The 23967-nt window shown below is 53.7% G+C and overlaps 1 protein-coding gene across 7 annotated transcripts in view; it reads right to left on the bottom strand.

Annotated features, from left to right (window-relative positions):
* The window catches only part of ACTN4 (actinin alpha 4), a 72539-nt gene that overhangs the window by 25909 nt on the left and 22663 nt on the right, over positions 1-23967 (bottom strand). For 6 of the 7 annotated variants that reach the window (XM_082367497.1, XM_082367495.1, XM_082367496.1 and 3 more), the window contains exons 2-3: positions 2165-2279; positions 1856-1975 (exon numbers count right to left, since the gene is read on the bottom strand). In XM_082367497.1, coding sequence (XP_082223623.1) covers positions 1856-1975; positions 2165-2279 — 235 coding nt within the window. Of the gene's footprint in view, positions 1-1855; positions 2280-23967 lie in introns of all 7 variants that reach the window. The other variant, XM_082367491.1, reaches the window with a different exon arrangement.

The raw sequence follows: 23967 nt of genomic DNA, 5'->3' as shown, positions 1-23967 counted from the left end.
CCAGCCTCAAGAACAGAAAGCTCTAGGTGGGCTTGATCTGGGAAGGAGGCACGATGGTTCCCCAGAGGATGGGGCCCAGCCTTCCCCGAGGACATGCTCGCTAGGAAAGGGTGGGTGCTCTTTTAGCCACTGGAGAGGCTCCCCACAGCGAAGCCATGGGCTGACGGCCGAGGGCAGCTCTTGGCTTGAGGGTTTCAGGAGAGGAGATATGCGTAGCCGGCCGCCTGGAAGCAGGGGAAGGACACGTTGTCTGTCCAGCCCTCTCCCAGGGCTAAGAACCCCACGGGTGGAAACGAGGCCGAGCCTTCCCAGCGTGGGGTGAGGGCGGTGATTCATTCAGGAAATCTATGCTGCGTTCCTCCCGAGGGCCAGGCACCCCAAAGCTGGGGACGGACACAAGCTGGAGAGGAGGCCACAGCGCCCATACCCAGCCGGTGCCATGAGCAAGTTGGTCATGGAGGACTCAGAAAGTCCCTGTGAGGGGAGGAAGACGGCCGCTCTCATGACACATCCACCAGCTGCTTCTTGGACCTGCAGCTGTGCCTCCGAGTCCCGACCCCTCTCACAACCCCCACGGGGAAGCCATGTTCCTGCAACTGCCTAGATGGTGTGGAGGGACAGGGGGCCGGGGGCGGGCAGGGACTGGGGCGCTCAGGTATCCCAAAGCCCTCGGAACGGCTCCAGTCGGCTGCCCTCCAGAGGCCCGATGGCCACGGGGATTGGGAGTGAAGCAGCTTGGGCATGAACGGAAAACATTTTTAGACTGAGTTTTTCTCCAGATGAAAACTGATGACTGCCACGGGTCTCTCCTCTAACCCCTTCTGTATTTACAGGCTAGCATTTGAGCAAAATAAATGCAGCTGTGAGAAGCAGAAGGCTGGAGGGGAGCCAGGAGGAAAGATCCATGCAAGAACAGAAAATCTCAGGGCCTGATTGAGTTCAGGGTTTTGATTTTTTTTTTTTTTTAAACAAACACCAACCACCTCAACCGTGGCATGCGAGGCTTGGCAGCCCTCCCTGGAGAGGCCCCGGGTTGGGGCAGAGCCTTGGAATGCGGGATGTGCATTCTGGCCTGGAGTCTTGGCCAAATTCTCGGAGCCCTGTCATTAGCAGCAATTAGTTTTCTTTGTTTTTCTAAAAGCTGGGACAACATGGATATGGGGGTGTAGGAAACCCTGCTCTGACTAATGACCAGAACTGGGAGCCCAGGCCGATGGGGAGCTTCTGGGCTCTGTCAGGCCTCGCCTGGTCTCCAAAGGCGTCTGTGAGACAAGAGCCTGCACTGAGGGAGGGAGGGCATGCCGTTGCTCTAGGGAGGGCTCGGAGACAAGGGTCACAGTTCCAGGTACCCGCACGGGGCCCAGAGGATCCTGGGTATCCTGTCAAGAGGCCACAGTCTCCCAAGCTGTGCAGCCAGCGAAGTCTGCTCGCTGACCTTTGGACTTACACTCCCTGCCCCGGAGTCCTGACACCGGGCCTCAAGCGCCCTCCCCTACTCTGAGCCCTCCTGCCTGCAGACACCAGACAGGGCCTAAGGGCGAAGGTGCTGCTGGCTCAGAGAGATGCCGTGTCCCTCAGGCCCAGCACCAGGAGGGCGAGTGAGGGTGTCCGGGGTCCAAGTCAAAGCCATTCCTCCCCCTGTGCCCCTCATGACCGGGTGAGCTGGATTTCCTGGTCTTGGGCTGGATTATTCTTTGGGGGAAGGGAGGGAGGTCTGTGGGCCCGGCATCACATCAAAGGCAGTCACTGTGGTCGCTGCTCGGTGTATGTGGGCTTTAAGCACCCCCAAGTGCTCTCTCTGCCACCAACACAGCTTCTGTTCCCAAGGCAGAGGTCGGGCCCCATCTGAGCTCACCTTCCGCCCCGATGGAGACCAGCTTGACTCCTTTGCTGGCGATGAAGTCCAGTGCCTTGTTCACATTGTTGATTTTGTGCACTCTCATCTTGCCCCGCTCCGGCTTAGGTAACCGCTCCCCTGAGGGCCGAACACCGAGGAAGAGAGGGAGAGGAGCTTCAGGGCCCCCGCTGCTCCCCGGAACAGGCCCAGGCTGGCGCAGTGCCGCCGCTGCAGCCGGTAAAGGCCTCACTCTTCCCCGAGCAGCAATGGGACGGCGGGGGGCGGGGGGGCAGCATCCCGTGGGCACCCGCAGGAGGGGGGCCTCACCTGAAATGACCTCCAGGAGGAGCATGAGCTTGAGCCCGTCTCGGAAGTCCTCGTCGATGTTCTCGATCTGCGTGCCGGCCTTCCTCAGGTGGGAGTTGCACCAGGCTGTGAAGGTCTGGGGAAGCGGAGAAGAGCATGGCTTGGAGGGTCGGCATGGCCGTCAGGGCTCTCCAGCAAAAGGGCCGGGTCACAGCCCTGACCCCACGACAGCACGGCTGCCACGGGGCCCTTGCTCAGGGCCAGGTCCTGGGCCCCACCTTTTATCAACACTGACACTGTTTCCGGTCTTTACAGAGAGCCAGGCAGGTCGATGTGAGGACACTGAGGCTCAGGGCAGTTAGCAGACTACCACTTGTTAGCCGGGTGACAAGTGGCCGAGCGTGGACTGGAAACCACGTCTGCCAGCCTCAGAGCAAGTGCCGGCCCCACCACACCCTGAGTGGGCCCACTGCACGCATCGGGCAAAAAGGTGCTGACGGAGCCGGGCCCTGAGCATGGAAACAAGCAGCAGGGGTCCAGCTCCCGCGGACACGTTCTTCTGGACAGACACACCAGCCCTCCATCCCCCTGGGCGGGCAGAGCAGACCACAGGTCCCCACGGCCCTGGCTCCCTTCCACCTGTCCCTCCCCTCAGGCAGGGGCAGCAGTTTCCCCATCACTGGCACAGAGATGACTTGGGACAGGAAAGCAGTTGGAAAACAAGCCTCCTGTAAATTCAAGGTTTGCTCAAGTCAGTCTCTCTTCGAACCACCAGTAGCCCAGCAGCAACACCTCCCCCGGAGGCCGGGCGCACAGATCCTCCGAGCCCTGTGGCACCCCTACATATGCTGTTTCCCTCGAGGCCAGACACCCTCTATTCCCTGGAGAACATCCCACGCCCCACCCTTCCACATCTTAAAATCCAGTGTATCTCAGAGGGGGCTGGAAGGCAAGTGGGAGGCAGGCACCCACCCCCACCAGGGTTAGGCAACCACATCTGAGGAGGAACTGCCGGAGGATCACAGGGCACGCGGGTGCTGGAAGGCGAAGGGGCCTCTTCAGGTGGAGAGGCCCGTGGACAAGAAGCCCAAATCCCAAATCAGAGCACAGAATGCCCGAGTACGTAACCAGCACTCAGCCCCCTGCTGGCTGGGGCCCGTTATCAGACTTCAGCGCCAGGGATGCACGTCACATCAGTTAAGGTGCACGCGCCCAGATGCCTTCCGGGGAGACAGGCCCCCGCGGCAAGATCTGGGAAAAACCCCACGCCTGTTTCTCACGGGAGTCCCCCGCTCTGCCCTCGTCAATCCGCAGGGCCCAGCGTGGAGGTGGGCCGACAGCCAGGAACGCACCAGAGCCCATGTGCACCCGGGTACCGGCAGAGGCCATGTGGGGCTGAGGGGCTTCCAAGGAGCCTCTGGCCAAGCACCACGTGTTCTGACAACTGTCACCAGCCCTGCTCATTCAGAGACTTAACACAAGGCCCCTCCCAGACAAAGAAGCTGCCTGATTAATACGCTGCACCACAGGTACAAGGTTTCCTTCCAAACCCAAAGCGGGGGGAGGGCTGCGAACGGGCAGGGCACCCCACCCGCCTCCCGCCAACACGAAGAAGAGTTCTTCCACCTCGGAGACAGACACCCACATGAGGCTGTCTCCTCAGCGACGGGCACCTTTGCCCCGCTTCCGCCTCGCCTCAGCCCGCACCCACCCATCCCACAAAATCAGTCCCAAGTGCAGCTCCTCCGGACGCCCCCACTGACTTGCTTGCCCCACCCCGACTCTGACTCGGATGCCCCCTCCTCGTGCAGATCTAGCACAGCACCATTCTCTCTGCTTCTGCCTCCTCACAAGCATGAGCTACTTTGGGCTCTGGCCAGGAGCAGGTTCTCAGCAAGGAATCCGCCTTCCCACCTCACTTCCCACGCTCCTTCCCCTCTGCAGCTCTCAATTCAGACAGACCAGGGCTACACCACTCATGTGGGCAGGTTACCCAACCTTCCTAACGTCAGTTTCTTCATCTGCAACCTGGCGATGAAGACACCACCTGGGTCACGGTCAGTGTGAGGGTTCGAAGCGGCAATGCCTGTAGAGCACGTGGCAGGTGCTCATAAGCGGCAGCTCTCCGCACAGCCCGTGCTTCCCGGGATCTCCTCCTCTCCCGACACCTGGCCCGCCTCTTCCACTGAGTGCCTTCTCCGTCCCCTGCCTGCCCCCGCCACCGCGCTCAACCCTTGGCATCTCTCTGACAGCATTCTCCAGTCATTTTGGGTCTTATTGGATGTTACGTGCATGTGTCCGTGCTCCCAGGGAGTAGGAATTAAGTCTCACATCGCACATGCATTTAGAATGCCCAAAGCACAGCAGCCTCGGCGGTGGGCAGCGGGCGGGCGGGGAACTCAGCCACCCTGTAAAGCAGAGGGCAGCAGCAGGCCAGGCTGGGGCAGGAAGTGGCAGGGGACGCTGGGCCTCTGCTGGTGCATGTGCCTGAAAGATGCTGCGGGGCAGCAAAGTGGCCCATCACATCCCGTGGCCGAGGACGCAAGAGGGCAGTTCCCAGAGGGCGAGCGCCCCTGGTGCTGCGGTGCTGCTGGGCCGAGATCTAGGCGCCTGGGCTGCAGGCAGAGCTGGGCACGTATCTGAATGGCAACACTCTCTGCTTCGGCCTGCCTGGGTTACACCTGGGGTAACCCTTCAGGGTTTGAATGCCTGCCCCTCGGCTTACTTCTGTGTTTCCAACCAAGTGACTTGGCCTACTTCCACCTCAGCTTCCTTCTCTGTAGGATGGACTTACCAGAATCTACCTCCTGTATTTGCCGTAGGATTAAATGGGGGGGGGGGGGCGGGGAATGCTTTAAAACATCTGGCACAGAGCTTGGCATCAAGTGCCAGATGAACTGAGCATGCGCACACGTGTGAACACAGCCACCCCAGCTGCTTCCCACTCCATTCCCAGGAAGGATGAGAGCCCGTCTCTCTGCAAAGGCCCTTACCCCACGGCCATGGTGTGGAGTGGTAACAAGATACAGCACACCCTCTCACTCCAACCTGTGGAGGCTCTGAACGAACCTCACCTCACTGGGTTCAGGCAGTCTGTCCTCAGAAGGTCACGACACCGTCCACCCTGCAAACATGCGTCCCATCTCTGCACCTTTGCTCATCTTCTCTGGGCAGGAAACAAGAGCTCTGGCTTGGGGCTCGCACAGACCTGTATTCCAACCTTGCCTCGGCCACTGAGGCCACCTGCCGGCGGGGTAACCTCGGGCAAGCAATGAGCCTCAAGTTCCTTGTTGGTGAAATGGAGGCAATAATCTCCCCTCTTAAATGAGGATTAAATAAAACAATGCAAGTAAATCACTTATGACTGTGCCTGGCACAGATTAAGTATTCAGAGTTATACAAATCTCAGAGAAAGGACTATTTTTAAATAAATGGTAACTCTGCCCTGTACTTCTGTCTCCCTGGCTGGAAGCAGGCAGAGGCCCAAGCAGAATACAGAGCAGGTGCTTAGGGGAGAATATCCACTGGCCTGGCCTCGGTGGTGAGGAAAAGCCTGTGGGTATTCTCCTGAACCTGACACACGATGGGAACCCCGCCGACAGGCCTCCCATCCTCACTCCACGGCCTGCGTGGCCCTGATTCCTCCTCCTGGAAGACGAGGAGCATCTACTGACACCGGAGGCTCGCAGGGTCCTGGGCTCGGGGCAAGGGGAGCAGGAGTCACGAGGCCCTCCTCGGGAACGAGCCCACCATGCGCAGCCCCTGCTCCACGCGGCATGACTGGTGAGTAGGAGCTGGAGTTCCAATGGAACATGAAAAATTCATAGCTTTTTCTACTTGGTTACAAAAATAACATTCTGCTTACTCACTCCCTCTCCCTACCCAGTTTAGACTGAGCTGTGTGGGGTGGGTAGTGTGGAGGGTGGCTGCTATAGATGGACGTCTCGTGGGCCCACTGTACCCCCGCCACCATGCAGATCTGTCAGAGCACGAGCTACAGAGCCCGACTGCCCGAGCGTGGCAGGCCCCACTGGCTCCGCGATGCCCAGGTCACTGTGGGGCAGGACATATCCACTCCCTCGACAAGGGAGGGTTTGCTGCATGCCGAGCCAGGGCCAGGCCTGGTGCTGAATCCACAGTAGTGAGCAAAGCAGACCCAGGCTGCACTCTGAGGAGCTCCCGCTCTGATGAGGAAGAGGATCGATCTCATTAACCAAGCAACTACTCAACTACAGAAGAGACACCCTTAGGAAAAGTGGTAACAGTAACAACCACAGCAGATACTTCTATAAGCTAACTATGTGCCGGGCACTGTTCTAGGCACTTCGTCACACGTTAACATCTCTCATCTGCAAAGCTACTTTGTGAGGTAGTTGCTATTTCTGGCCCATTTTACAGATGAGGGAACCGAGGGTCTGAGAGGCGACGTGACTTGCCCGCAGGTAGTCACGCACCTGGAAAGTTGCAGAGCTAGATTTAAAGCCAGGTACTCTGGCTCCAGCAGCCACACTCTGAGGTATCATCCTGCATTTGTCCTCCTCTCTCCCACCCCCAGAGAGGGTGCTGAAGAGAGCGTTTAGGATGCTAGGGAACAGCTCCTGATCTACTGGCCGGGCAGACACGGGGAAGTTTCCCTATGGAGAATAAGTAAGATGAAAATAAGGGAGACTTTCCAGATAATGGGAACAGCATGTGCAAAGGCCCTGTGGCAGCGAGAACACAGCCCGGCTGGAGAGAGGAAGGAAGGGAGTGAGGGAGAGCAGGCTGTGTCATGAGGCTGGCAGGGCCACCCTCATGGGGCGGCTGCTGTGTGGGGACTGACCCAAAGGGGGCAAGGGTCAATGTGTGATGACCAGGGGAAAAAAAGAGGGTAAGGAGCCTCTACGAGAAACTTGGCAGGAGGAGGAAGGCAGAGGAGCCGTGCTGGAAATGCTGACACTTGTAACCAAGCAAGGCAAACTCAAGGTTTCGATTTCATCTGGGAGGGTCCGGAGCTACTGGCCCTCTGTGGGAGAAGGGAAAGGCAAAAAGCATCTCAAGCTCGTCTGGGTTTTATTGTCAAGGTCATTTTCCAGGGGCAGTACTGATTCTGAGCGGTGGCCGTGTCCCCAGCACCTCACCTAAGAGGCTCTCGATGCAATCACCGGGCTGACAAACCCTGACTTGGAGGCCCGATTAGGCACTGGGCATGGGAGGAAGCAAAACAGACACAGAATTTACATTCTGATGGCGGCGGGGGTGGGGTGGCCAGTAACTGCTAATTGCTAGTTCTTACCATTTACACATAGCAAGTCTTTAAAACCTCCAACCCCAAGGTCATATGAAATATTATCATCCCCATTTTACAGATGAGGAAACTGAGGCAGGGAAAAGTTAAGTGACTTGCCCAAGGTCACACAGCTATTAACACAAATATGGGGCGTCCACTCATTCCTCTGAGGGGAATGCTACCTACCGGCCTGGCAAAGCAGAGCCCGCAGAGCCCGCAGAACCGAGTCAAGAAGGGCCCCGCCCAGCCTCAGTCCCCAAACTGGAGCTGAGCTCACAAAGCGAGGCAGGCAGGGCTGTTTCCCTAAAAGCCTGCCTGCTTCTTAAAGGGTGGCCTGAGCCCAGTGTGGGAGGCCAATGCTGGCCTGTCATCCTGTGAAGGGAGCTTGCACCCAGCCCTTGACCTATCTAGGGAGGAAGGATGTGGACTCGTCTGCCTTTGAGAACACACGTGAAAAAAACCACAAAGAGCCTTCAAAACTTGCCTCTGCACACTGGCAGCCTGTTAAAGATTCTTCTCTGGTTGTTAAAATAGCACAGGGTGTAGGGGGGAGGCGGGGTGGAAGAAGAGAGGACGAGCTTGTTGGTTTGTTTGGGATCCAGTCACCACTCCCTGTGCCGAGGCCCGAGGCCCATGCACTGGGGAACGCAAGCCTCAGAGGACACCCCCCCCCCCCCAGCTGTTTCTGCTTTGTCACTGTGTGTTGGGGGAGGGGGAGAAGGCCTAGCATCGCTGGTCATAAAGTCCTTCCTGTGTCACAGGGACCCCTCCCAGTTGCCAGGATGTGGGGTGGCTGTGTGAATGAATGATGGATATTGTTTGGGAGGTGAACTAAACGGCCAGGAATGTGGCAGCAGTGGGCTTTAATGAGCTATTCATCGATGACTCCCTCCCCCAACCCAAAGAGGTAAATTAAACCCTCTTGACTCTGGGGCAGTCACCAAGTAAGAAACAAACATTCGAAAGACATGGGGCAACCCAGTGGTATTCCAGTGGGCAGAGTGATGCCAAGGGCAAGAAGGAAGGATCCTGGTGGGATGCGGCTAGCCCAGCTGAAAAAACTTTCCTTCCCTTTTCTTCTTACCGACTACGTGTCACAAAACATGTTCTTAGTACTGAAGGGGGTGGCGTGGAGGGAAATGTCAGTTGGAAGCTGGAATTCCACTAAACCCAGACTAAAGGGAGTCTTTTACAAAGTCAGTTTGGACCTAGAAACGGGCTCACCTGAGACCTCAGGCTGGGGCAAGCGTGCTGGCTCTGATTATTAGCACTGGCAAAGGAGAGCTCCTGGACCAGGGTCGGGGGCTGCGCTATTTCTACCCGCCAGCAGATGCTCACATGTGGATTCCATTGACTCCATACTGGACAAGACTTCAGGAAAAACCGTTCGCTGTCTCGTGCTGCACCCCCCGCCTTCCGCTGTGTATACCGCCCACCCCCTTAGCAGAACATCACAGGCCAGCAGCCTGACCCAGAAGGACCAGCTGCATATCTTTGCCCCAGGACCAGGGCTGGCTGGAAGAACTGGCCACAGCAAACTCCCCCAGGGCACTCAGAGGCAAGTCAGGGTTCCTTAGGGAGCTGGGAGTTTTCAAACCTCGTCTCTGCAATACCGTGTTGGGTTTGCCGCTCCGCTGGGGTGTTGGCCGCTTTGAGGGGGAGGGCGCCGTCCCGCCTCCTGAACTCCCACCTTGCCTGGTGTGGCCTCTGACGCTGCCCATGGTTCCTGCTTCCACAGGACCTCAGGAAGGGTGTCCGGGGCTTGGACACAGGGGAGGGACAGCTATTTATTCCTAGGGTAGGCACCCACCCTTCTTATCACCCATCTGCCAGCTACTGCCAGGCTTCAGGCAAGGCCTGGCCCCAGTGGGGCATCTTCTCAGTTCCTGAAAGCAGAGACTGCTCCCCTGGCCCCTGGGCTTCATCACCAACTATAAAGGTGCTTTCAGGATCCGATGGCTAAGGCTTCCGGAATCTGGGTTACCAGCGGCCCAGGCAAACAGGCGATTGCCCTGGCAACATCTGCATGGATCCATCCAGGAAGTCTGTGAAGCCTCTGGAACGGTTTTGAGATTATACATGTGAGTGCTATTTTGAAGATCCACTGCCTTTACCAGATCCTGAAGATAAAAACCAGGGACCAGGCTGAGAGAAGAGAAAATGATCCGGCCATGATGACCTGACCACAATTTAGACGGGTGCAGCAACATGGGACTCAGACAGCCCTGCCAGCATGGGCCATCGGGGCCGGCGGTACAGCAGCACAGGGACACGCTGGCTGCCCGTCCAGGACCCAACTCCATATCCAGCCAGGGGCAGAGCGGGTGTGCTGTGTGTGCCTGCCCCATGACAACAGAACCTAATTTGAAAGCAATTACAGGGAAATATGGAATGCTTCTTTCTTATGTCCTGGCCTGCTGTTGCCTTATTCGGAGTTTTCTCGGCCTACATGAAAAAGCTGACTTCCCAGTCGGAGGAGAGGTATAAATACCGCAGAGTGGAGTAGCGAGCATTCCAAAGGTCCTGCGTGTCCATCCAGAAACCAGCTCTTTCCCCCACGTCCCCTCCCAGTAGCCAACATTCCTGCGTCAGCCAATCCCCTGCGAGGCACCAGAAAGCGTGTATGTTATTGCTGCAACAGGCTGATTCTGGAGTGTAGTCCCTTCTTCCCGAGAAACGCTGGTCTAAGACTTTCTTCTAGCTCTTTACAGCCTGCTTAGTTCTCATCACTCAGGGTTTCCCTCATGCCATCATCCCAGGGTGCCTTCCCTGACCCTGCTATCTCCACCATGCTGTCACTTCCCTCTGCTTTGTTTTACTCACTGCACTTATTGCTTTCAGAAATGAGGTTCTTTGTCCATAACCAGTCTCCCTCCCATGTGTAACATAAGCTCTATGAGAGCAGGGTCCTGTTTGCTGCAGGACCCACTGCCTGGAACGGTGCGCCTTGCACACAGTAGGTGCTCAGTAAATCCTAGAATGAATGGAATTGGGTTGGTGCTTCTCACGGCCAGCCATTTAGGACTTCTCATGGTTTCCAATCCCATTTTATACTGGTGAGGGTCCCTCCTTAGGGATAAGCCTATTTTGCTTTCAGGAGTTCACAGAAATAATCCTAGAGCTGTAGATGTTCGAAAAACAAGCCAGGGAAGACAATGCCCTCGGTGTGCCACTCCAACGGAAGAGAGGAGCCCTCAACAACCCTCTTCGCTCAGGCACCTGAGGCCACTGGACTTGCAGAGACCCTGGTTCATGGGGGTCGGGTCTGGGCCTAGACAGGGGCGGAGCAGTAGGTGGGCTAGAAGGAGGCAGTTTGAGGAGCTGACAGACATGTCAAGACATCAATCTGCCGGGGTCTACAAGGGTGAGGAGAGGACGACATGGCACAGTGCTCCAGACCGAGGGCTCTCGAGTCTGAACAAACGTGGGTCCGAACCCTCGCTCTGCCACGCATTGTGTGTGGCTGCAGAAAATGAACTTCACCTCTCTAAGCTTCAAGTTCCTCCCCTGTAAAATAAGGGCAACAGACATGACGGGTGTGGGCACTCAACAGGATAACACAGAGAAAGCACTGCACACAGCCTGGCAGACAGTGAGCACTCAACAGAGGTTCCATTCATTACTATATTATCCCTATTCCGGAAGGTGCCGTCGTTGGTAGCAGCACTGCAGTTGTTGAAGCCACACCTCCACCCTAGGATTCGCCAAGTTGACGGGCTGCTTTCTGGTGGCTGACATAAAGCGGTCTTCCCCCAAACCTCCCCTCGCCTTTGCCTGGCCTCTTGACTACCAAATGAGTAAAGGAATATAATGATCAGATCCGGTCCTTCCTGCTTCCAGAGATTCTTCAAATCCTGGCTTTACAACAGAATTACCCAGGCACTTTTCTGGTTCGTTTGCATTTTCTCTCTCTAATATTTACTGCTTTAAGCCATTAAGCTTTGAAAAGGCAATTTGTTATGCAGCAGTAGATAACTAATACAACATAGAAGTAGAGTAGCTGGATCACAGGCGTGCAGGTACTCTTTTTAATCATGTTCATAGTTTGGAAAATCAAATTTTTAATTGAATTATAATTCACATACCATAGAATTCACCCCTTTAAAGTATAAACATCAGTGAGTTTTAGCATGAGATTGAAAAATTATCACCACTACCTGACTCCAGAAAATTTTCATCACCCCAGAACTGTCAGCAGTAACTCCCCATTTCTCCTCCGCCTCCCCCCAAACCAGCCCATGACAACCACTAATCTACTTTCTGTCTCTATGAATTCGCCTAATCTGGACACTTCATATGAATGGAATCATACAATATGTGGCCTTTTCTGTCTGGCTTCTTTCATTCAGCATGTTTTCAAGGTTCATCCACAGTGTAGTACATTCCTTTTTGACTGAAGATTCCATTGTATGGACATACCACATTTTGCTTATCCATTCATAAGTTGATGGACATTTGGGATATTTCTACCTTTGCTATTATATATATCTGCTATTATGAGTAATGCTGCTACAAACGTTTAAGCACAAATTTTTGTGTAGATATATATTTCTAGTTCTCTTAGGGATATACCCAGAAGTGTAATTGCTGGGTCATATGGTAAGTCTATGTTTAATCATTTGAGGAACTGCCAGACTGCTTTCCAAACAGGCTGCACCACTTTACATTCCCACCAGCAATGTATGATAATTCCAATTTCTCCACATTCTTGCTAACACTTGTTATTATCTGGCTTTTTGATTATAGTCACCCTAGTGGTTGTGAGGTGGTATCTCATTGTGGTTTTGATTTGCATTTCCCTAATGACTAATGATGTTGGGCATCTTTTCATGTACCATTTTCTAATTGTATATCTTCTTTGGAGAAATGTCTATTCTAGTCCTTTGCCCATTTTTAACTGGTTTATTTATCTTTTCATTATTGCATTGTAGGACTTCTTATATATTCTGGACAATTGACCCTTATCAGATGTATAATTTGCAAATATTATCTCCCATTCTGAGGGATGTCTTTTCACTTTCTTAATAGTGTCCTTTGAAGCAAAAAGTTTTTTTTAATTTTGGAGAGTACAGTTTATCTATTTTTCTTTGGTTGCTTATGGTTTTGGTGTCATATCTAATAAACCACTGCCTAACCCAAGGTCATGAAGATTTATGCCTATGTTTTCTTCTGGGTTTTATGGTTTTAGCTCCTACATTTAGGTCTTTGATCCAGTTGGAGGTACTTTTTTGTATATGGTATGAGGAAGGGGTCCAATTCCATTCTTTCCATGTGGATATCCAGTTGTTTCAGCACTATTTACTGGGAAGGCTATTCTTTCTCCAATGCATATGTCTTGGACCCTTGTTGAAAAACAAAGGACAATAAATGTATGGGACCAGAAAGCTTCTTAAAAATGCCTGAACTTCACCCCAGGCCAAATGAATCAGATTTCCTGGGGGTGGGTCCCGGAATAATGATATTTTACAAATGCTCTAACAAGAAGCCAGGGTTGAGTCTAACGTGAAGCCAGGGTTGAGAACCACCACTCAAATCTGACCCTTTGTTCTAAAAATGAGGGCTCTGAAGCCCAGGCAGAACCGGGGAGCCTTGCCACTGCATTTGTTAGACTGGACTAGACTCTTGGAGCTAAAAGAAACCCCAGAGAAGCAGGGTACAGGCAGCCCAGGGTAGGGAGGTGTCCCAGTCTGAGCTTGTGTCTGTTCTCAAATGGACCTTTCCAGAGCCATCTCACACACGGAAAACCAACCAACCAACCAACGAACCAACCAACCCAGAGCTACTGAGATTACACTCCAAAGAACTGGGTCCTCCCTGAGGGCGAAGAGCCTGCCCTCCCCACACAGAATCCGTAGGGAGATAAGGGTCTCAACTACAGGCAGGTGGGGCCCACAGGGTAGACGCAGGAGGCAGTGCTCCGCTTTCAAAGGAGGGCTTTTCAGCAGGAAGAGGAGATGGGTGAGGCCTACCTTGAAATTAGCTACCTTTAAAAGAGAAAACTTCCACTCCCAAAAGGCAGTTTTAAAATTAGGGCAGCAGCAGAGGTTGGGGCCCTACCCTCCGCCTCTCCTCTGGCCCCATCTGGCATTTTGCTGTGAAACAATCAGGCACAGGGGGCCCTTCACCTGGAGAACAGGGAGGCTGAGCTACAAAAACCCCATTTATTTTCAATGGTTTACAGCTGAGCTCGGGTTTCGGGCTTGGTAGGGGAGATTAAAGATCGTCTGGTTTAAACTTTGATCCTTCAAAAAGATAGCCGAGTGAGCCAATTCTGGCCTCGAGACTGTGTGGCCTGGAATCCTAACAGGTGCCTAAGAGGACTGGTCTTTAGAATCACATCTTAGCCTGGACAAATCCGCCCATGGACTGGCTCATCCAGATAACGGGTGTTTGACATTTGCGGAGAAGAAGTCAGAGGGGGCGCTGTGCTCCTTCCACCTTGGGCCACGGTGGCCCACCCCAGGAACTCCCGAACAGAATCTAGAGGTGCAAAGAGTGCCACAGGCCAGGGGCGCCTGAAGGCAGGGCAAACATTCCCATCACCCCCGCCGCCTTCTAGCAGACAGCTTGTTTTCTACAGCAATTTACATGATCCACAAACTAGGCCTTGTTGGCGGAAGGGCAAGCAACTGTGCCGGCCCTGGAGTGATCTCTAACAGTGGTGAGGGTTTCGCCTTTGACAACTGAAACTCCTCCTCGGTGACCCTTTTCCTTTTTCCTGTTTTTGGGACGTTCTGATTCATCGGTCTGCCGGTCGGGTCAGAAGCCTTCTCCTGCTCCAGTGAAAAGCAGGGGTGAGCGACATGGCTAGGGTGGAGTGGGTTGGGCCGGAAATCTTTGCTCTTGACATAACCAGGGAGAACCAGAGCCTGGGCCAGCGCTCACAGACATGCACTGCTTTCTATATACTCTGTCCCACTGGCTTCCCACTCTCAGAGCCTGGGCCTAAGAGGATCCCTTTGAGAAGCAGGGAGAGTGTGGAGACTGAGTGAATACAGGGCGTTTATCTGCACGATCAATTCCCCTCATCTCTGAGTGGACCAGCACTGGCAGGGGGCCTGAGGAGGTGCTGGGTGCTTGTCAGCAGGCCTGCTTTTTGCTGAGGCTCATACTGGATAAGAGTGTGAATGAATCCATCGGTCAATCTGGGAGGTGCCTCAGACCAGAAATTCCAGGCTTGGAGTTTAAAGTTTGCCAAGAGGCAACTGGAGGTGTTCAGAGTTATCCACTCTTGCCATCAGCCTTGCGTAAGCCGGTGCTGGCTCTACTTCCTGGCGTGGCACTAGAATGGTGCTTGGAATGGGTGGGGGGAAGGCATCATTTCTGTGGGTTAAGAAATCACTCTGGATTTGGAGTCTCTCTTTTTTCCCTTTACCATCGCCACTCCATCTTAGACCCCTTGGACACATGAGATGGACAATATGAACAGTGTCTTAGGATTTAAAAAAAGAAAAACCAAAATAAGGTTCTATAGCCAAAGGGTAATTATAGAATTGGGAGGAACCAGTAAAGAGAGACTGAAACCTCTGACTCATAACTGCTCTATTAAAAATGGTGAAACCATTTGCCCTGGCAGAGTGACAGCACTAGACTCTCACCCTGGCTCGCCCAACCTACAGGCCTTCCTGGAGCTGGTACTAAGGCCTGGCCAAACCACACAGCAGTCATAAGGGGCGGCTGTCTCCAGGAGCAGTGTGATGTCAGAGGACAAAGGGGCCCCTGCTGTGCTCTCGCAGAGCTGACTCCTGGCCCTGTAACAGCAGAGGAGTGGCTTGTTCTGCATGCGTGTGGGTGTGGGGGGGGGGGGGGGAGGAAAGGGAATGAGGTGCCACTGGGAAGTTGTGGGTTCAGTTTTCCAGGGAGGGACTCCGAGTACCAGCTCAATCTGCCCCATTAAAGCTACTAAGGGGCTGAGCCTCAAAGGAAAACAGCAGAGGTGTTTTTATGATTGGCTGGGGTATACCCTGACATGATTGTACAAATGACTCACATTTACTGAGCACTTACTATGTACCAGGATTTGTTCTGAGTGCTCTACATTTTACAGATAAGCCATCTGCCTGTGGTCACACAGCTGGTAGGTGTCAGAGCCGGGGCCCACATCGTCTCCTAACCAACCTCAAGTCTGGCCAAGGCTACTTTGTGTTTCTGGTTCTCACTCTGTCAGGCCCCCTGTGAGGCACCTCACATAGTTTCTCTCATTTGAAGGAAGACACAGAAGCAAGCAGGTCCCGGAGACCCTCCCCCAATTCCACCAGCCACCAGGGCCACCAGCACCACCCAGAGTGGCAGGCTTAGTGCTGAGCTGCAGGGTGAGTCATGGGAGAGGGAGGGCAAGTCAGGTGACCCAACGAGAATCAGAGCTATGCTGAGGTGGCCTGGTTACCTTGACATTCCTGAGATTCTGCCAAGGTAAAAAGTAACCCGAGGAGTTTGCCTTATATGGGCACAATGACAGATTTCGACTCGACAACATGTTAACTGACCCCGTATCAAATCCGTTCCCGGACTGCATAGGAGACGCCCGATAAAGCTGCTCTGATAGTATAGGAAAAAACAATTTATGACGGGCTAGTGGCGATGACTCATAAAACAAAGGCGCAGCCCAACTGCCATTGTGTGCCTTTTAGGGAAGGGGGTGGAAAGGTTGGTGGCTCTCAGGCCAAGTGGCTCTATCACTCTCTTCCCAACACGTGGTAGGGGAGACCTGGCTTCAGCCCCTCCCTCTGTTCACAGGGCCTGGCTCAAGGCGGGGCCCGGAGGAAATCGATTTCAGGCTGGAGCAGAACGGCAAGTCCTGCCTGTGCTCAGAGAGCCCCAGCCGCCTGCTTTCTCCCAGAGGAGCCCAAAAGAGTCGAGAGCTAGGGGACAAAATGGTTAGGTCCGGGCTTCCCTGGTGGCGCAGTGGTTGAGAATCTGCCTGCCAATGCAGGGGACACAGGTTCGAGCCCTGGTCTGGGAAGATCCCACATGCCGTGGAGCAACTAAGCCCGTGAGCCACAATTACTGAGCCTGCGCGTCTGGAGCCTGTGCTCTGCAACAAGAGAGGCCGTGATAGTGAGAGGCCCGCGCACCGCGATGAAGAGTGGCCCCCGCTTGCTGCAACTGGAGAAAGCCCTCGCACAGAAACGAAGACCCAACACAGCCATAAATAAATAAATAAATAAATAAAATTAAAAAAAAAAAAAATGGTTAGGTCTGAGTGCCCTGACACTGCATGAGAACCAGAGAAGCCGACTGGAACTCAGGATTCCAGAGCCATCCCAGCCTGGGCTCAGCATGCTGGCATCAGATCCCTCCTCCCCGGCACCCCCAGCCCCCAGCAGGGGGAGACTCACTGCCCTGAGGCTCTCCCAAACTTCATTCACTCATTCCAATTACAAAATGTACTGGGCAGCCACCACCTGCTGCCATATTCTGAGCACTGGGATTAAACAAACATCCCTGCCCTCATGAAGCTTACAATCTAGTGGAGGAGATGATACATAAGAGGATAATGGGACTTCCCTGGTGGCGCAGTGGTTAAGAATCCGCCTGCCAATGCAGGGGACACGGGTTCGAGCCCTGGTCCGGGAAGATCCCACACGCCGTGGAGCAACTAAGCCCGTGCGCCACAACTACTGAGCCTGCGCTCTGCAACAGGAGAAGCCTGCGCACCGAAACGAAGAGTAGCCCCCGCTCGCTGCAGCTAGAGAAAGCCCGCACGCAGCAACAAAGACCCAACGTAGCCAAAAATAAATAAATAAATAATTTTAAAAAGAGAGAAGATAATTAGACAGTCGTGGTGCAGTAAAACAGGGTTATGCAAGCAAGAGTAACCGGAGGAGGGGGACAGCCGGGGAGGGAATCAAGTTCAGCCAGTCAAGGAAGACCTTGGAGCACCTTGGAGGTGCTATTTGAGTCTGAACCAACAGAAAGGGCAAACCAGTTGCCAGTAGGAGGGAGATCATTCCAGGAGGAGAGACCCCGGGTGGGAAAGGCCTCATGGGTGTGGCCGGAGCAGAGGGAGCCTAGAGGAGGAGCGGGAGCCTTACAGGCCCTGGGGAGGAAGGGGCGGGGAGTTTGGGTCTTATTCTAAGAGTGGCAGGAAGCTCTTGTGGGGGGGGGGGTAGTAGCATGACTAGATTTATGGGGTGGGAAGACCCCCTAGTGGCCGTGGGGATGGCAGGGTTACAGCAGTGAGGATGGAGAGAACCCTGAAGGCAGAGCCACTAGGACGCGCTGTCCTTTGTCACAGCCCCCTCCTCCACAGAACCAGGAGGTGACTGTTATCCCACACAGCACAAAGCTGCGCCCAACGTGCAGACGCAGGACCCCCCCCACCCCGGCCCCAGCCATCTTCTTTAGAAACACACAGGCCCCAGGGTGAACCACAAAGGGACAGTGGAATGCCTCTTTCAGCAGAGAAGTGGACGTGATATCAAGGAGTGATTTTCAAACAGCATTCTGAAAAGAGCTCTGCCGCGAGGGGTGCCAGGGGAGACGGAGGCTGCCCCCTACTCACATTTAACTTCAGCAGCTATTTAATCGATTTTATAATATGGCAGATCCATGTGAGATTCAACTTGAAAGACAGCTGTGCCACTGAAAAATGTCACTGCTTTAAATCTTAAATCCCCCATGCAAAATCTATTCCAAATGGCTGTAGCCCCTTCCACAGTAGCCCCTACATCCCACCAGATCGAGGGGAGGACGGGACTCCGCCAGGCCAAGCGATGGAAGGGGAAAGAGAAGTCTCTCTGGTTCCACTGACGCGAAAGCCCGTCAGTCTCCTCGCCTGCTAAAGCCTTTGATCCTCTCTGCTCCGTGGGTGGCAGGCGGCTGGAGGAAGGCAGACACCACATGTGCTGCCGTTTCAGTCTGAGATGGCTGGGGCCTGCTCCCTTCTGGAAGGTGGGGCAACAAACAAAGGGAAGATAAGAAGGCCTGTATCCCAAAGTTCCCCCAGCGTCTGGCCTGCTGCCCACAGATGGAACCTGTTGGAGAGAACCAGAGAAAGGCAACAGGAATTCACAGCAGAGCGGCCAAAGCAGGCAGCCGTTCCCCTGGTGGGAGCAGACCCTTGCCGTGAGTTTCTAACTTCCACAGCATCCTCTCCTCTTGGACAAGAAAACAAAGAAAAAAGGAAGCGCTAAAGGCGGAGAGAATGAGAAATCCTGTTTACTTAACTAAATGTCTATGAAGGTGAAACTGGCCTTCAGGTAGCTTCCCACCTCCTGGAGGAACTGAGATTCAGGATGAGTAAAGAGAATCACGACCAAGAGTCTACGGAGATGTACAGAACCTGACGTTCTGTCCTGGAGGAGTGCACGGTCTGGTTGGAGAGGGACGCTGGTAAGCCAGTCACTGCAGAGCAGTGCGATCCGAGGACAGCAGGGGTCAGGTGACACCTGATCCGGGCCGTGAAAGAGGAGCACTATTCTGATAGGTGGTGACCTGGGAAGAAGGTTGTTCCACGTTGTGGGAACATCAAGAAGAAAAAAACATAAATGTGCAAGAAATGTTTGGGGAACCCCTAAGGGAAAGTGGCAGGAGATGGTGTCAGCTGGGGCCAGAAGGTAGAAAGGCCGAGGAACTCAGAACTTGTTCTCTGGGTGTCGGAAGGTTCCTCAGAGTGACCTGCTTAGATATGGGTCTCAGAAAGATAATGTTCGTGGAGCCACTGAGATGAGCTAGGAGACTGGAGCGAAGCCAGTCAGGAGGCCGCCGCGGGAGACCTGGACATGGTATAACAGGGGTGATGATGAAGGAGGCAACATCAGAGCACTTCCTGTGTGCCTGGCATGGAGCAAAGGGCACACAGTCTTAACTCACCGAAGTCTCACCACAGGCCCTGGAGGCAGACATTACCCTCACAGAGTGGTTACGGCACTTCCCCGCAGTCACGGAGCTCAAGGTAGCGAATGGCGGCACTGCAGTTTACACCCAGGCAGTCTGACTTTAGAAGCTGCACTTTTAAGCACTTACTACGTGGTCCTGCGTGAGGACAACGGCAGTAGCAAAGGAAAGGAGGAGGGTAAGGATTCTGAGAGACAGTTGAGAGAAAGAAATAAGTAAAATTTGGTGCCCGTGACGGGGTGAGGAGTCAGAAGATGATTTCAATGTTTCTGGCTTGGATGTCGGACCCGGGTACACTGAACCCAGGGAGAGGGGCTCGAGAATGAGTCTGGTTTGGGACACGCCGAGAGTGAAGTACATGCTGCACGACCAGCTGGTGTGCAGAAACTTACGTCTAAGATTCGGCAGAAAGGTCATTTGTTCGCACGTGCATTTGTTCAGTCACTCATTCAAACATTTCCTGACCCTCTCCTAGGGTCAGGCGTGGCGCTGGTGCTGGGGATACAACGAGAAATAAGATAGGGTTCCTCCACGAAAGACCTCAAGTCTAACAGGGGACAGAGACTTGTTAGCAGACAACTGCACCAGAGTGTGAGAAGGGCGTCAGGACTAGAGACGTGGAGTCATCCACACTGGTGTGGGACTTAAGGCCAGGGGAAGGTGGGAGATAAAATCCTCCTGGGAAAAGGATGTTGTGAGACGTCCCCATTTCAGAGGTGGGAAGAGGGAAAGGATTCAGAGACAGAGGATGAGATGGTGGAGAAGCAGAGAAGGTGATGTCAAGGAAGGCAAAGGGGAGAACTTTTTTTTTCTTACGGCATGCTCAAAAGCATCCGGTACGGTGGCGTGCTGTCCCATCAAAAACACAGACACCCATATCCATTAGAGAAACACACGGAAGCATTTATGGGTGATGTCTGGGGTTGTCTTTAAAACAGTCTGAGGGGGGAGTGTGTTGGGAGAAGCTGATGAAACAAGTTTGGCAAAATTTTGGTAATTGTTGATGCTGGGTGATGGGTACATAAGGATTCCCTCCACTTTTGTATATGTTCATAAATGTGTTGGGGGGGTGTTTTTCTTTTTTGAAAGGACCATGCACTGCAGAGAGGTTGAGAAGAGACGGCAGGGACCACTGCCTGCATCCCCAGCACCTAATACAGCGCCTGGCACTCAGGAGGCGCCAAGCACATGCAGATTAGGCAGTGCCGCGCCCACACCCTCAGGGATGGTAATTAGCCAGTCTCTGGAGACCTCTGAGAGGGCAGACTCAGGGGAGCTGCTGGGGCTGAGAAGTAATTGGGAAGTGAGGAAATGGAATCAGCCAGCAGAGGCTTACACATTTTTTAAATGCACCAAGGCCAAGAGCCAAGCACATTTCTTCTCCCCAGTACAGAACCCAGCTGGTGGACCATCCAGCACCACTCTACTTTCCTACAGGAGAGAGACAGGCCGGGCTGCTCCGAGGTGAACTTCTCCCCCACCCCACGCCCACCCCCAGCTTCAGATTCCCACCAAGTTCCCCGTGTTCCTCTCCTCTCATTATCTGGCAAAGGCTGCTGGGCAAACGGGCCCTTTTCAAAGGCATATCGGAGTACACCTCACTATCGTCAAACGAACAAGCCATCTCTTTCCAGCTTTTCTCCTCTCCTGCAGAACAAAGTTGCATTTAAAAGGAGAAACAGTCTCAGGTTTTGTCTGCCGAACAGAGAGAAGGTCCCAGGGGCCTGATTCGGAACACAGAGCGGCTGATTCCCCGGCATCGCTCACACCGACAGCGAAGGAGGTGTGGAGGGACGTGGCAGACCAAGCCCAAGGCCAAGCCTGACAGCAGAGACAGGGCGGCTGTGTAGTTCTGGGTCCCATGGCCCAGAGAGCGCCGAGGAGCTATCGAATTCTGCTCAACCACACCGTGTAGCCTCTATCTTTCTCTAGATTTTCCACGGTACTGACTTCTCTGCCAATGCCCCATAAATAACAATGGCCACCAAAGATAGCCCAGACTGCGCTTCCTTCCCTGGTACCGCACATCGCCAAGCTCAGCTCAGGACATGGAGACGAATGGGCTGCCCCACAACACAGTACCATAGTAAGCTGGGTTTCAGGAAGGTGGCCAGCCAGTTAAACCACAGGGCTATGTTTTTATGTTTGTAGCTATCTCTAGAAACAAAACACTTTATTGTCTCTTATTATACTAAGTTAATTTGCAATAGGTAGCGATCTCTGTATAAAAGAGATAAGTTTTAAAAAAGGAAAATTTAAAAAGGTCTCTCCCTGTGTTTAGCCTTGTGTCTCATTTTTTTGAGGGCAAGGGCCTTCTCTCGTGTTGCATCCCTGATGCCTGGACCAGTGCCTGGCACACAACACATGGACACCTAGCTTGGTATTTGCACAAAAAGGGATGAATTTTGTCCTAACAATGTTTTCCCCACTCTCCAGGTGACAGTGACGTCTCCCCTCCTTTCCGCACCTGAAAAGCATCCTGTCTGTGGCTGGTAACTGGCAGGCACTGATGCAGAACTCCATCAGGACAGCTGGCTGACCCACTGGGTCTGGAAGTGTCCTGGAGGAGGACATCTTATAACCTTCCAGAGCACACAGCTTACCGCAGGGCCAGCTTTTAGTTGGGACTCAACTGGCCTGCAGAGTGACAGTGCCTTCTTTCTCAGAGAAACTGAGGGTGATCAATCTTTGCCCCTAACACCAAGCTGTTCCACAGGAGGCACTCAAATAAGTGGGTGAACAGATGGGTGGCAGGTCCATTCCACCTGCCTGATTGGCTTGCTATTAATCCATTCATTCCATAAATATATATTTATGGGAGCACCTGCATTTGTCAGACATTGTTCTACATGCTAGGGACATAGCAGTGACCAAACAGACTCCGTCTCTACTCTCATGGCCCTCACAGCGCTGGGGGGGTGGGGGGAGTGGAGAGATCAAAGGATGGTTAGAGTTAAAAGGAGAAGTGGAGGTGAAAGGTGTGCCCCTAAGACAGCGACCTAGCCTAGGCTGGAGGGGTTGAGTACGACTTCCTCACCAACAGAGGGGAAGATCTAAAGAATTAGCAGGAGCTGGGTGGGGATTTGGCAAGGGAAAGAGGATTGCACGGGTAGGAAAGAGCATGGAGCAGAGAAGCAGCTGGTGTGCCTGGAGCACAGTGATACAATGGGAGGGGGAGAGAGATGAAGCTGGAGAGGAAAGAACAGATCCTGCAGGGCCCAGTGGGCTTCCAGATTTGGGATATGGATCAAGATTTCAAGCAGGCCATTATCTGGCTCCCATGTGGAGAATGGATGGGAGGGGGCCGGGGGCTGTTGCTCAAGCTTCAGCGTCAGTGCCTGGGCCACACTGGTTATGCTGCTGCACAGGGACAATGAGGCTGCTTCAGGGGAGCCGGTGGGACCTCAGGGCTTCCTGAGATGAAAAGCAGAGCAGAAGGGCTGCCTGTTTACCTTCCACATCCGGCCCCAGAGGCCCTGCCGGGGTGGAAGGCTTCCCAGAGGGAAGGACCCATGGGGCGCTCTGCAGGACACAGTCATCTAGCCTCCTCTGAGGGCCGGCGGGGCCCACTCCGGCCCACTTGCAGGACACTGCTGTACAAAGCATTCGGCCCCCGCTGGCTCAGCTTTCTCGCCCAGAGTCTGCCCCTCAACCACAGGGGCTCCGTCCTCCACCCTGGGTCTGAGACAGTCGGGGATGAGCAAGAGATTGCTGCCTCTTTCTAGGAACCTTACTTCCAGGCCCCCTTAAATGCTTAATGCCTCCATATCTAGCAGTTGAACTTGTTGGATCTCAGGGTCAATCTTCAAAGAGCAGCTGGCTTCAACTTAGACACCATAAGACAGCTCTATTATCTTAATTCTCTGGCTGCAGTTTCCTAATTGAAGAAAGGTTCCCTGGTCCCCCACTCCCCCAACCAATCACTCCAACTGGGACTCCAGATCCCACAGGATGAGACCTCAGAAAGACTCCATCCCAACCGCCCACCCCAGTAGACAGAGTAAGAATGAAAAGAGCCACCAGGTACTGATCTCTGCAACTCGGCAGACACGCCCCACCCCATCTCCTTACTGAATCCTGACCCTGAGGTAAATACATTACTGGTCCCATTTTGTAGACGAGGAAGCAGAGGCTTCCTTGCCCAAGGTCCCCCAGGCAGTAAGTATAGGGCCAGGCGCAGCATTTGAGCCACTCTGGCTTCATGGCCTTGTGTTTATGAGAAGCCAAGTCTACAGCCTCCAATGCAGGAGAGCTGGGGAACACACACGGACCCAGCTTCGGCCTCTGCTTGGCCCGGCCGTGCACCGCAGGAGCCCCTGTGTCCAGGCCTTGCTCTCTCTCTCTGCTACGAAGCCTCTTGACTGAGTGAAGAGTTGGGCCCATCCAGCTGACCCTTCATCACAAAACCCTCTGGTAGCGGCTGCAACCTCCGCACCTCATTAGCCAAAGTGCGCACAACAGCAAGACAGACTTGAGCCCTTTATGGCTGGAGGCCTCCACTGTCAGCTAGAAGGAAAAGGAACGCAGCTGGAGATGTTCACAAAGATCCTCCCTCTTAAGAGATATTTCTAGGCTTATTAAAAAGCAACAAAGTTGAGAAGGCGACACCCCAGCCAGGTTGGCTGTACCCTCACCATATGCTTTTCAGACCGGGATTAATTCTTTGGCTGGTTTCAGACCTTCAGTTTCAAAAATATCTAGTTTGTGCTTGTCTACA

The sequence above is a fragment of the Balaenoptera borealis genome (assembly GCF_965194805.1).
Source record: "Balaenoptera borealis genome assembly, chromosome: 19".
Lineage (NCBI taxonomy): Eukaryota > Metazoa > Chordata > Mammalia > Artiodactyla > Balaenopteridae > Balaenoptera > Balaenoptera borealis.
The sequence above is the reverse complement of the archived record's forward strand: the minus strand, read 5'-3'. Positions and strand labels throughout refer to the sequence as shown.